This window comes from Mytilus galloprovincialis, chromosome 10 (assembly GCF_965363235.1).
Source record: "Mytilus galloprovincialis chromosome 10, xbMytGall1.hap1.1, whole genome shotgun sequence".
Lineage (NCBI taxonomy): Eukaryota > Metazoa > Mollusca > Bivalvia > Mytilida > Mytilidae > Mytilus > Mytilus galloprovincialis.
The window spans coordinates 69,936,878-69,951,220 of record NC_134847.1 but is presented as its reverse complement, the minus strand read 5'-3'; the positions used below and the strand labels follow the sequence as shown (position 1 = coordinate 69,951,220).

At 31.9% G+C, this 14,343-nt stretch overlaps 1 protein-coding gene across 4 annotated transcripts in view; it reads right to left on the bottom strand.

Moving 5' to 3' along the window:
* LOC143048258 (protein mono-ADP-ribosyltransferase PARP4-like) overlaps positions 1-14,343 on the bottom strand; it is an 85,928-nt gene that overhangs the window by 66,679 nt on the left and 4,906 nt on the right. For all 4 annotated transcript variants that reach the window (XM_076221825.1, XM_076221826.1, XM_076221824.1 and 1 more), the window contains exons 3-9: positions 5,925-6,123; positions 5,279-5,421; positions 4,307-4,441; positions 3,621-3,773; positions 2,593-2,730; positions 1,634-1,801; positions 887-1,047 (exon numbers count right to left, since the gene is read on the bottom strand). In XM_076221825.1, the coding sequence (XP_076077940.1) occupies positions 887-1,047; positions 1,634-1,801; positions 2,593-2,730; positions 3,621-3,773; positions 4,307-4,441; positions 5,279-5,421; positions 5,925-6,123 (1,097 nt within the window). The remainder of the gene's footprint in view (positions 1-886; positions 1,048-1,633; positions 1,802-2,592; positions 2,731-3,620; positions 3,774-4,306; positions 4,442-5,278; positions 5,422-5,924; positions 6,124-14,343) is intronic.

Here is a 14,343-nt window from a genome sequence, read left to right as displayed (position 1 = left end):
AAGTTGTAAATCCTGAACTGACCAGCAATAAACTTAATAGCTATACTACCCCTAAAAAACAAGCAAAATACAACATATTGCCATTAATTTCTCAATGACAGCTGATTCAAAGAATAAAACTTGAAAAAAAAATATCCATTGAAGAATGACTGGATGTAGAACATTTTTTTCAAACTTTTTCAGATGGGTGTTTTTCTGACACTATATAAATACATAAATCTTGTGGTACCATCAAAGCTTAACTACTTATACTACAAGTATTAAATTTATTGACTTCTTGATGTTTTCTCTTTAAGATTTGGATTAAATATTAGCGTCCAAAAACACAATGACCCAAGAAAAAGACATCTAGAGGTGTATTTTAATCAGTATGATAATCTAGAAAGTGATACAAACATCAATCTCTTATTTCTTAGGAAGTTAGTAAAAACTAAGGATTCATTTTAATTGTTTTGAACCCATTCATCATGATTTCATAAAGATCTAATTAATAAGGTTTTCGATTCTAAATATGTCCTAAAGATGACAATTACATATCCTATATAGAAGATTTGATATGATTTAATTTTTTGTGTTTAAATTCCACTTTTAGCACCACTTTATGGCTATTTGATAGCAGCCTGTTTTTATTGGTGAAGGAAGTGGGAGAGCCAAGAGAAAACTACTGACCTTTGTTAGAAAATCTGACAATCCTAGTCAATTAAGATTTGAGTCATGTGCACCTGCAGGAGCTATTAAGACCACTTGGCCTCTCTATCATAGAAGACAACAACCAGGTTTTATTGCACCCAAATTTCATTGATTACCATTGATATATAAAAATACATTAAAATGTTATTGAATCATCATCAACAACAAAATAATGTAAGATATCAAAAATACAAACTGTTTGAGAGACTGTATAATGTGTTCCTTGATCTGTTTATATTCTGTATCTGTAATCTCTAAACCATCAAGTCTACATCGTAATGCTTTATACTTGGCCTCGGTACTACTTCTGGTTGACCAGTTTGTAGACTCACTCACAGCTACCATATCTTTAATCATCTGAAATATGTCATAATCTTTAAATACATACATCATGTCAAATACATACACAAAAATTCTAAAAGTCAGGAAACTAGTGATTTACCTCCTTTTGTAATAGGTAAAAATGATAAGAAAGAAACATCTAATTTTGTAATAGAGCATTTCTTTACTCAGACTTACAAAATCTTCCTTCAAAATGTGTTCTTATTTTGTCCTGACATTTCTATATACAAGAACAATAAAGATCACTAATTGTAATGGAAAATGAGTGAAGAAAGTGTTTCTATATGAATATTAACTAACATGACTCTTTTCTGTGAAAGTGTTTGGTTTTATGTGACATAATTTGAAGTCAATAATGGGTTTGCTAGGCATAAAATTTATGTCAGTGTGTTGAGCTAAGGGATGAATATTCTAATGGGGATATATTCTATGTGACTGCTTTGTAAGTGTTTTTAAATGATAAAATTTAATATATTTCTATAGGCAGGTTTTGATTATGTTCAAAGATTCAGGGATCCACTTAACCCATTAAAAGTTGCATGAGAAGTCAGAATACAGTTAAAGAGTATTTCTGGTAATTGAAATGAATCAAACATATTACCTGACATATATCTTGTTTCTTTGATAGCCATGATCTCCTATGTGATTTGACTGGTTGAGTTTTGTTTTTGTGTGGTAATATTTCATTGAATTCTTTAAACAACTGTTCTACTTTTAAGTCATCCTTGCAATCCTTTATCTTCAACAGAATAGCTTCTGCTTTCTCTATCTATAATATATGTCAAAAGAAAAATGTTGTATTACATATTTTTATCAGATCAACATTTGCATTACATTCAAATACTGTACAATTCATTTTCTGGTATGCTTGTGATAAATGCCACTTAAAGACCCTTGACTACAGTAAATTCAGAAATTATTGCAAGGTTTTTAATATTGAGAAAAATGCGAAAAAATGTGGTAAACGCAATAATTTAAACTGACATTTTGAAATATTTTATATGAATTAAACAGGATTTTTCGCAAAATCGTAAAGATTAAAATCGCATTGAAGTCTAAAATGACCAAATAGCAATAATAAAATGCACACAATAATTTCTGAATTTACAGTATTATCATGGTGCATATTTTTCAATGGTTGAGGCAGCAAGAGTACCCAAAGAAAACCAAAAGCCTTCTACAGTAAAAGTTGCAAACTGTGTCAAATAAAATCCATTAATGCAACATGCCACAAGCAGGGTTTGAACTAACAACTTTGGTTATACTTTTATTATGACGCTTTCTCATTTCATTTTTGTCTGGAACGTTGCCATTTATTTCAATCAAACTAAATGTTCACTCCAGGAAAAAAACTAAGACAACTGATGACAAATCATCAATAGATATAAAATATAAAATAGCTGTGTCGTTCATAATACTGTTTGTTATAGTTAGAAATATATAGTAAAGATCGTTAGTGACAAATACTTATTGCATAACATTGTATATAATTGGTTATCAAAGGTACAAGTTATATAAGTTATTCCAGTTTGTATTCTAGTTCATAAAAAGTTTACATACCTGTTCGAACTTGATGCTCTGTAAAGGTACACTTATCACCTGCTCTATTTCACCTGTAGCCTCTTTCCAGATATGTTCAATTAACTCTACAGTTGATGGTGACAAGGGACGACTGTCCATTCCATATATTTCTACCATCTGAAAAACAATAATAAGAATAAGCAAACTAAACAATAAACTCGCCCAATTATGATCCAATTGCAATTTCTGACATGTCAATTGAACAGTTTTACATTTCTCAGAATGCAAGTACAGAAAAAAATGTATCTCAATGGTCATTCTATTTGTTTCCACAGAAAATGTTTAATCTGGTTCTCAATATTAAGGCTCATACTAGCTAGTGTACTTGACATGTTAAATCTTTAAGGTTAAAGTTAACCATAGGCTGTTACTTCTTATAATTATATATACAGATTCTTTCATTGAAACCAGTGAATTATCAGATTTATCCAATCCAGATAGTTAAATTATCAATTTTAAAGTCTGAGCCTCGATAAATTGGATAATCCAAAAGTAACTATGTAACAATTTTTTGCTAAACTAAAATCCCCTTCAAGTGCCTGCAACATTCTAAGATGTTGTCAATTTCATTAACACCTGTTAGAATATTTTGATTCATTCAGTAGGGTGATAAAGATTATGACCCTTTAAATCATACAATCATCTTCTGAGATCACAGGCAACCATACGTTGATTAAATTTTTTTGTACAACGAGTTTCAGAAAGGTACAAATTTCCATAGAATTAAAGATATCTTTATATGGAAACAATGAGGGTTGGGCACCAGCAAACTATAGCTTGACCCCATCACATTCTGTAAGTGCTTGTCCCAAGTCAGGAGTATTTCATTCAGTGGTGGTTGTTTGTTGCTGTCACTTCAAGGACTCATATGGCTGACTTTGTGATATGGGTCATTTGCTCATTCAAGAAGGTTGTACAGTGACTTATAGTTCTATGTCATTTTCTCTCATTAGCAATCATACCAAATCTTCAATTTTTATATTTTATCAACTTTTTATACAACCTACCTTTTGAAAGTTTGTAGAACCAATTTTTCTTGACAAGGGTTGGTATATAACATCCATGTTGTATGGAGGTCGAGTTTGTTCAGTATGTAAATAGGTATACACATGTAGGGCATCATCTGATGTGGCAACATACCGACATTCTGTAACACCTCTCTGAAAAATAATATCAAATCATTATTACAGACTGCTGTTTATATGGTTTTCTTCCACACTATACACTGGTGTTCATTTTATAATTAACTGTAAATGTTCAGATATTAGATCTCAATAAACATACAGGTTAACAAAATATGTCATCAATGTTTGTATCAATCAGAGACATAAGAACAATGGCAATTTTATGAACAAAAATATTTCACAGCACAACTTATTAACCAATCAATTATATTAATTTGACAGATATTGTGGATTCATTTATTTTCATGGGTATCAATGTTCGTGGCTTAAGGAAAACTTATATGTTCATCGATATTTAATTTCATGGTTTTTGCCAAATTGTGAACACATTTAGCCAATAGAAAATTTGTTGTTGGTCAAACTTTTACTTTCATGGTTTACCTGTACCCCATAATCCACAAAAAATGGTATCCAACGAATAATAATGAATCCACAGTAGTTGTTCTTTAACTTATGAATCTTCTAAATATTTGGAAATCAAGAAATTACAATCTGATAATCTTATCTACCTCAATGTCAGTCAGTGAACCAAAATGTGAATAGACCCTGAATCTATAACAGTCTGATCTGTTCAAATCCACCGGCTCAGCTACATGTATCTCCAAATTATAAAACAGCATGGTCTCTTTTAACTTGTCATATTTCTGAAATATATATAACTACAATAACAGTAACATGTTACCTATCATTTAAAAAAGTTTTACTGATAAGAAATACTGTAAACCAACTTATTTTTGAGAGCGATTTATTTTTGCGCTTTCACAAATAAAAAATAACGCTGATATAAATAGTGGTAAATATGTAAAACTTTTATCTCTCCTTATTTAAATACGTAAATCAAATTTGAAATCGTGAAACTAAATCACCATGAAAAGGGCTAGTAAGGGCTAAAACACAAAATAAAGTATCTGCGAAAATAAGTTGGTTTACATTATTGTATGTTTAGTAACAAACTTACACAGTGCATGTATAGCAGCATGAATAACTGGTATTTTTAAATAAAATAGACTTCTCTAAAAATTGGTTCGTTGCAAAATCTTTTGAAACAGACACAAATGAACAATTAAAAAAATTTAAAATGTATTAACCAAAAAAAAAAGATATATAGTTTATAATAATTGGTTTTTAACTATTTATTTTCCTCACTACAAGGGTATATATATACTTTTTATTTGTGCATGATGTCACATTTTCCTTAAGTATTTCATATAGATGGGAATCAATTTTTTAACACACTCAATGTGAAATTAACTTCAGGTAATCACTAATAAATGTAGACAACAGAAAACACATTTTTTTCCACTGCAAATTACTAACTTAAGAACTCTGTAATTAAAATACTATCTGACTGCAGGCTAAGCACAGACAAAGAGATAAGAACCAAATTATCATTTAAAATCGCTTTCATCTAAAAAAAAAAAAAATCTAATACAAAATTGTTAATTTCTATAATTCTAAAAAATAAGAGCATTATTCCTTACCTGAAATATGGCATACTTAGCCACCTCATAGTCTTTTTCATTGTACTCTGGGGCATTTTTATCTTCTATCTTCCAAACTTTAACATTTTTAGGGTCAATTTTAAATTTCTTCTTCTTGGGTTCTTTGCTCTGATATTTTGAGGCTGCAAATCAAAACAAATCATTCCTCTTTTATATATTCATCATGTCTAAATATTTTAATATTTAACAATTATTACATTTCTGCTAATTTTTACCTCATCTGTAAGCCAGGTAAATGTTGTGTTGTAAAGACAAATACATATTGATATAAATGGAGAATGTGTCCATTATGAGGACCCAGATAATGCCCTTGCTTGTGTAACAATACACTTACGCTTCTACAATAAATGGACATAACATAATTTTAAAACCGTAATGTAAAATATTTTTCACTAAAGTACGTTCAGACCTACTGAACAATTTTTGAAGTCTGAAAAAACTAATGTCATACATATTGTATTCAGAGATTTGTACTTTGGAAATCTTTAGAATATTGAAAAATTATTTCTAATTTTAATTTCAAGTTTTAAAACTTCAATCAAACAGTAGGCCAAACATGAGATATTGGTAGATACCCCTTTTCCATTTATGAAATAAGTTTGTTTATTTTTCCTTTTCCTTTTACCTGTTATCTTTCCTGAGCTGAATTCTTGTGACTTTGTTTTTCCTACAAGGATGTAATTATCTGTATTGAGTAGTCTCCCCTGGTCTACACAGTCATGGATATAATCAAGTGACACTACTGGTAATCCATACTTTGAGGCCATCTTACATTTGTAACTGATATCTGCCTTTTCTGGGTCATTACATACAACATGTGTACTCTGTAAATAAACCAGAAACATATAATAAACAAGACAACAAATATGATAATGATCGATCTTTAGGGAAGACATGTAGACATTAGGGAGGTTTTGAAATTTGTGTCAAATGTTAATAGCTCATAAAAAGGTCATTACATACAACATGTGTACTCTGTAAATATATTCGTTAATAGTCAAGTGAAATCATTATTTAAATTTGGGGATACATATAGATACATGATATATATAGTCCTGTATACAGTGAATTCAAAAATTCTTGTGAGGTTCACATTCATCTGAATAATGTGACTGGGAGTGGGTTTGTATCGCATTAATTGAAACTTTCATTCTGATATCAAGTAAACAACTCTGTATAAATATTTTCCTGGAATCACAATAATTAAACTTGCCTTTATGTCCATTCTTATCCAGATGCTCTGCAGGGTGCAGCTTTATACGGCCGCAGAGTTCGAACCCTGAACAGTTGACACAGAATAAATGTGGTCTAAGAACTTAAACTTAAAAACTTATAAATTTTTTAAATAGGTACTTATATGTTATATAAGTATGTTTATACATAATTTGATTTTAATTACTCAGTAGTCATTATTTTAGGATTTTCCCAGGATGTGTATTTTCTTTGCTGTTGAGATGAAACAGATTTATTATCATATGTCAATCAGTTAGATATGAAGTTTATCACATGTTCTTAGCAGGAGGTCTAATTTCATCAGTTCCAATACAAATATACATGTCTTGTTAATTAGTGACCACTTGTGGCATTTGGCTTCCTTTGTCCTTTGTTTCTTGATACATTAATCTGGGTGCAGTTTTAACTCCTCCCACTTAGGAGTATCCCATTAAGAAGTTGTGTATTAAAAACCTGTGTATGCTGCCTTGAGTATTCATTTATCTAAATGCAGATTAAGCAGTTATAGAATAATCTTGGCTAATAGTGCTAATAGGTTTTAGCTAAAAACTTGAACTTTCAGTGTTTGGATTACTTTACAAAAGCTATATGACAGTTTTTAAACAACTAAATATAATTCAAACTATATAACCTGAAACAATAAACATTATTTTGGATTAACTGACAACAAAATGTCTGGCAGAGGAAAAGGTGTTCGAAGGAAAACTAGGAGTTCTCCGTATGAGACCCAATGGGATTCTAATAACCCTTCTAATTGGACAATAAACAAACTAAAAGAAGAACTTAACAAAAAGGGAATAAGAACACCTTCTGGTATGTCAAAACAAGTGTTAAAACAACTTTATTTAGAGAATTGTTTTGATGGAGTAACATCTTTAGAGACACAACAGACAGACACCATTAGTGATGAGATTAACACAGATTCCTCACCAGAGAGCACTCTTCCAATTACCTTAGCAGAATCAGTGCATCAACACAGAAGCAGTGTTTCAAATGGTGGAACAGACAGGAACATAGCTCAGTGTTTTGAAGGACTTCAAGAGACCTTTAAACAGCTAATTTACAGAGACAATTGTACTCATGACACAGGTAGAGATCGCGAATTCAACCTTCAACAGTGGTACAACCATGCAGGGATTGGGAATAGGAGTGAAATTTCTAACAGAGGAAATAATACTGTTTTACATGGAAATACACAAGAGCATGCATCTTTCATCTCAGGACCACAAGTTGGAAATGTTTCATGTGGAGTGCGTTCGGATGAATATTCTAATGTGGACATTATATCTCCTTCTATTCAAAAGCAAATCATTGACGGTAAGGATGTTAATTTGGCATCTCTGCTTATCCCAAACTATGAAACTCCCCAAATTCACTCTGTTGCAGCTAATGGGTTAGAGTTAAATATTTCTGGGAAGCCAGATCCCCGTCTGAATAGAAAACTCACAATTCAAGAATTCATTAAGGCATTTGGCAAGTTTAAGAGGGTCATGTCATCAGTTTACCCTGACCGTAGAGCAGAGCTAGATGCTTATGAAGATGAGATTATAGATATTAGTAATTTTTATGGTGACAGATTTTATGATTACCATAAATTGTTTTCTGCAAAATCAGCAGCTCTTTTAAGGGAGAGAAGGATTAAGGTTGACTGGAGCAAAAGAGATAGGGATCTTCTTTCATTAATAGTTGCTGGTGGGAATGTAAATGTTTGCAAAATTTGTAATTTGGTTGATCACACTACTGCTTTTTGTCCTATGCAAACCTCCATGACATATCAAGACTACCCAGATAAAGTATCAAGGCAGGTAGACACTACTGATAAGTTAGGTAGAAAGAAAATTTATCATTCTGGGCGGGAGGTTTGCAATAATTTTAATACCAGTAGGGGTTGTACCAGGAGTTTTTGTCATTTTTCACATATCTGTAGCAGATGTAAAGTCGCTGGTCATACCCTATTATCTTGTCAAAAAGTTTTCCCCTCTCAAGGTAGGACTGAAGTACAATCTAAGCCACATACAGTAAACTCTTCACAAAAGTTTGAGAAAATAACAACAAATAAGCAAGGTCAATGACTACATGATTTCCCATATCTGGCTACTACTCCAATTAATGTTATTATACTTGCAAAAGAATTAATTTCTCATCCTGACAAAAAATCTGTTAACTATTTATGCAATGGCTTAGAGAAAGGATTTGATACTATGGTATCTACAACAGATTTACCTACAAAAGAATGTAGGAATAGTTTATCTGCTAGGACACAACCAGATGTGGTTTCTGATTTGATAGAGAAAGAAGTTTTTAAAGGTTTCTTGTATGGGCCTTTTAAGGATCCCCCTTTTCAAAATTATAGGGTAAGCCCAATTGGTATTGCAGAAGGGAAATATTCTGGTAAAAAGCGTTTAATATTGGACTTATCTTCACCACATAATGATGATAAACATCTAAGTATTAATGATCTTATTGACAAACAGGATTGCTCAATGTCTTATGTTAGAATAGATGACGCCATTGATGTTATTTTGAAATTTGGAAGAAATTCCTGGCTTTGCAAGTTCGACATATCCGACGCGTTCAAAAATTGTCCAATTGTACCAAGTCAGTGGCCTCTTTTCTGCATAAAATGGGAAAAAATGTATTATTTTTATGTCCGTTTAACTTTTGGATGTCGTTCAAGCCCCAAAATTTTTGACCATTTATCCCAAGCTTTGTGTCATATTGCAGAAAACAATTACAAAGTTAATAGCATTTTGCATTTATTGGATGATTTCCTAACCATAGATCCACCAGATGCTGATGGTGAGAGGACTATGGCTATAATGATGATGATTTTCAAAAAACTGAACATTCCTATAGCAAAACATAAGACAATAGGTCCTGTAAAATGTTTAGAATATTTGGGTATTATTCTAGATTCTGAAAAAATGGAAGCTCGACTACCTCTTAATAAAGTTGATCGCATTTGTGAATTCATCAAAAAATTATGCAGGAAAAAATCTTGTACAAAAAGGGAATTGTTGCAGCTTTTGGGTCACTTAAACTTTGCTTCACGTGTCATTTTACCTGGTAGATCCTTTGTTTCATACCTCATAGGGCTGTCCACTACTGTCAATGATTTGCATCATTATGTTAAATTAGATAAGGAATGCCGTGTTGACCTAGAATTTTGGTTACTTTTTCTGAGCAGCTGGAATGGTGTGAACATGTTTTACAGTAGACAATTTTACTCAAGTTATGATATGGAACTTTTTACTGATGCCTCATCAACAAAAGGATTTGGTGGATATTTCAAGGGAGAATGGTTTTATTCATCATGGCCATCAAACATTGCTTATCCTGACAAAACATTTTCAATGGCTTTTCTTGAATTATACCCCATTGTAGTATCCGCAATACTGTGGGGCTCACAGTGGACAACAAAACGCATTCTTTTCTGGTGTGACAATGAAGCTACAGTGGCTATAGTAAAAAAGGGCCGTTCAAAGTGTTTACAAATAATGAAATTAATGAGGAAACTTACATGGTGTGCTTGTAAATACAACTTTCATTTTAGTGCCAAACATGTTCCAGGATATCAGAATGATATAAGTGATGCTCTATCTCGTTTACAGATAGACAGATTCCGCAAACTAGCTCCCAGTGCAGCACAACATCCAATGAAGTGCCCAAGCAGCTCAGATGTAATGTGGTCCTAAATCAAGCAGTGAATGAACTTTGGAACAGTGCTATTGCTAATACTACAAGAACTGTTTATGATACTGGGTTCAGAAAATTTGAGACTTTTATGTTATTGAATGGTTTTCAATTTTCTAATTTACCTCCTATTTCTGAGGATATTTTAATTTATTTCATAGCCCACTGCTTTAAAGTTCTGAGTTTACAATACTCTACCATTAAATTATATTTATGTGGAATTAGGTATAAATATGTACAGGGTAATCAAAATGATCCCTTACAATCTGCTCATAATACACCTTTAATCAGACTTGATTATGTTTTAAATTCTGTAAAAAGACTGCAAAAAACAAAAAATCACATAAGATTACCAATAACTTTCGAAATTTTGGAAAAAATTGTAAATTGTTTGAGAAAAGGTTTTTGTTCCAAGTTTACTGATTTAATGTTAAGAACTGCATGCATTGTCGCATTTTATGGATTTTTGAGATGTGGCGAGTTTACAGTGTCAAAGGCCTCACAGTTTGATCCACATATAAATTTATGTATTGAAGATGTTGTATTTCACTCAGACTTAGTAGTTTTGAAATTAAAACAATCAAAAACAGATCCTTTTAGAAAAGGCATAAATCTACAGCTACATAAATTAGGTCAGCTTATCTGCCCTTACACAATTTTGTTAGAATATATACAAATAAGGAAAGAATTTTCTCCTACTAATCAAACTGATCCACTTTTCATAACCATTGATAAGAAACCTTTGGAGAGACAATATTTCATCACTTGTATCAAAAAAGTACTGGATATATGTGGTTTCAACTCAAGTCATTATAATGGTCATAGTTTTAGAATTGGGGCAGCTACAAGTGCTGGTAAGGCAAAAATAGAAGATCACTTGATAAAAACATTAGGGCGCTGGACTTCAGATAGTTACATCAGATACATTAGGGTAACGCCAGCATCTATTAAAACAGCTCAAAGTAGGTTAGGTAGAATTTAAGGGCATGCTCATTTTCAAATATTCCATACACATGTTTTTTACAGAGATTCTAGATGATATTGTTTTTGTTTGACAATTGATTTTGATATTGTGTATTATTATGTGATAACATTTATTATTTTTATTATTTTTTTATTTTTTTTTTATTTCATGGCTTTATTGAAGGTACCCCCTCCCTAACCTCACAAATCCTTGGGGACACTCAGCTGTTACCATCTGTGTTATGGCCATTTATGAAATTTTATCACTGGTTGTTTCAAAAATTTCACTCATCCCCCAAGAATTTCTGGGGATAAACTGTCAAATTTCATACAAATTCATTCCAACACCAATTCAACATCAACACTACTAGGCTTCCTCATAGCCTCCTTACAGGCTTCCTCATTGTCTCATTATAGGCTTCCTCATAGCCTCATAGGCATGATAGCCTCTAGGAATGATAGCCTCATAGGCTTCCTGATAGCCTCATGCATTTATTTTGAACCATCGTTCCAATTGGATTGGTGTGATGTCAAGCCAGGGGTCTATACTTTGCTACTTTTCAGTATGCACATAGCTAGGCTCTTGGTTTAGGCATGGAGCAAAAAATTAAATTTTTTAGCTGAGTAGTTTCCCCAAGGGCCAAATTATAATCGTGATGTATATATATAAAATAAAAGTTGCAATTAAATTATGATTTATGTTTAATTCAAACATGGATACCAATGGCATTGCTACACAGTATTTCCCAGGAGTTTATTTACAAGATAGGTGATAGCAGGAAAAATTAGGTTGATAATAATGTGAGCACTAAATCCTTAATTTTACATATCATGAGTTCAAACAGTGTGTTCTGAAAGAAATCAGGGGTAATTAAATTATTTAAATTACTATGAAATTAATATGAACTCATTATGTGTGACTTTGAGGATTTTGTTCACTGACACATTTATTAGCAAAATTAAAATATAGGACCGAAAGTTAGATCAGGATGGTTTAATTGTCAGGTCAAAGAATTTGCAAGAAGATATGAGGTTGGATGTTTGCTCAGGTGTTAACACACATTTCCCTATTACATAACAGATTACCACAGAAAAGATACAGTATAAACAAAAGACAATTAAAATAAGATTAGAACAGCATCACATCAAACAGAAATAAATTTACCCTAAAAAATATTTACAAAGAATCAGAACACATTGCAAACATGGAACAAATGACAATTAAACATATTCAGGATCATTTCTGAGAATTTTGTATAAATAGGTACTTATATGTTATATAAGTATGTTTATACATAATTTGATTTTAATTACTCAGTAGTCATTATTTTAGGATTTTCCCAGGATGTGTATTTTCTTTGCTGTTGAGATGAAACAGATTTATTATCATATGTCAATCAGTTAGATATGAAGTTTATCACATGTTCTTAGCAGGAGGTCTAATTTCATCAGTTCCAATACAAATATACATGTCTTGTTAATTAGTGACCACTTGTGGCATTTGGCTTCCTTTGTCCTTTGTTTCTTGATACATTAATCTGGGTGCAGTTTTAACTCCTCCCACTTAGGAGTATCCCATTAAGAAGTTGTGTATTAAAAACCTGTGTATGCTGCCTTGAGTATTCATTTATCTAAATGCAGATTAAGCAGTTATAGAATAATCTTGGCTAATAGTGCTAATAGGTTTTAGCTAAAAACTTGCCTCCCACCGACCCCTCCTTTCACCTTCAATATTGCCATGACAGGGGAAGCAATCTCAGCATTATGTTTATTGATTTCATTTATGAAATTTTATCACTGGTTGTTTCAAAAATTTCACTCATCCCCCAAGAATTTCTGGGGATAAACTGTCAAATTTCATACAAATTCATTCCAACACCAATTCAACATCAACACTACTAGGCTTCCTCATAGCCTCCTTACAGGCTTCCTCATTGTCTCATTATAGGCTTCCTCATAGCCTCATAGGCATGATAGCCTCTAGGAATGATAGCCTCATAGGCTTCCTGATAGCCTCATGCATTTATTTTGAACCATCGTTCCAATTGGATTGGTGTGATGTCAAGCCAGGGGTCTATACTTTGCTACTTTTCAGTATGCACATAGCTAGGCTCTTGGTTTAGGCATGGAGCAAAAAATTAAATTTTTTAGCTGAGTAGTTTCCCCAAGGGCCAAATTATAATCGTGATGTATATATATAAAATAAAAGTTGCAATTAAATTATGATTTATGTTTAATTCAAACATGGATACCAATGGCATTGCTACACAGTATTTCCCAGGAGTTTATTTACAAGATAGGTGATAGCAGGAAAAATTAGGTTGATAATAATGTGAGCACTAAATCCTTAATTTTACATATCATGAGTTCAAACAGTGTGTTCTGAAAGAAATCAGGGGTAATTAAATTATTTAAATTACTATGAAATTAATATGAACTCATTATGTGTGACTTTGAGGATTTTGTTCACTGACACATTTATTAGCAAAATTAAAATATAGGACCGAAAGTTAGATCAGGATGGTTTAATTGTCAGGTCAAAGAATTTGCAAGAAGATATGAGGTTGGATGTTTGCTCAGGTGTTAACACACATTTCCCTATTACATAACAGATTACCACAGAAAAGATACAGTATAAACAAAAGACAATTAAAATAAGATTAGAACAGCATCACATCAAACAGAAATAAATTTACCCTAAAAAATATTTACAAAGAATCAGAACACATTGCAAACATGGAACAAATGACAATTAAACATATTCAGGATCATTTCTGAGAATTTTGTATAAATTGGACATTTACCTATTATGGTCCAATATCCAAAATCTAATTACATGGTTAGATTCAGCATATCAAAGAACCCAAAGAATTCAATTTTTGATGAAATCAAATAAAGTTCAATTTTGGACCCTTTAGACCTCAATGTGGACCAATTTGATAACCGGGCCCAAATATCATAATTCTAAATGCATGGTTAGATTCAGCATATATCAAAGAACCCCATATATTCAATTTTTGTTGAAATAAAACAAAGTTTAATTTTGGACCCCGATTTGAACCAACTTGAAAACTGGGCCTATAATCAAAAATCTAAATACATGTTTAGATTCAGCATATCAAAGAACCCCAAGGTTTCAATTTTTGTTGATATCA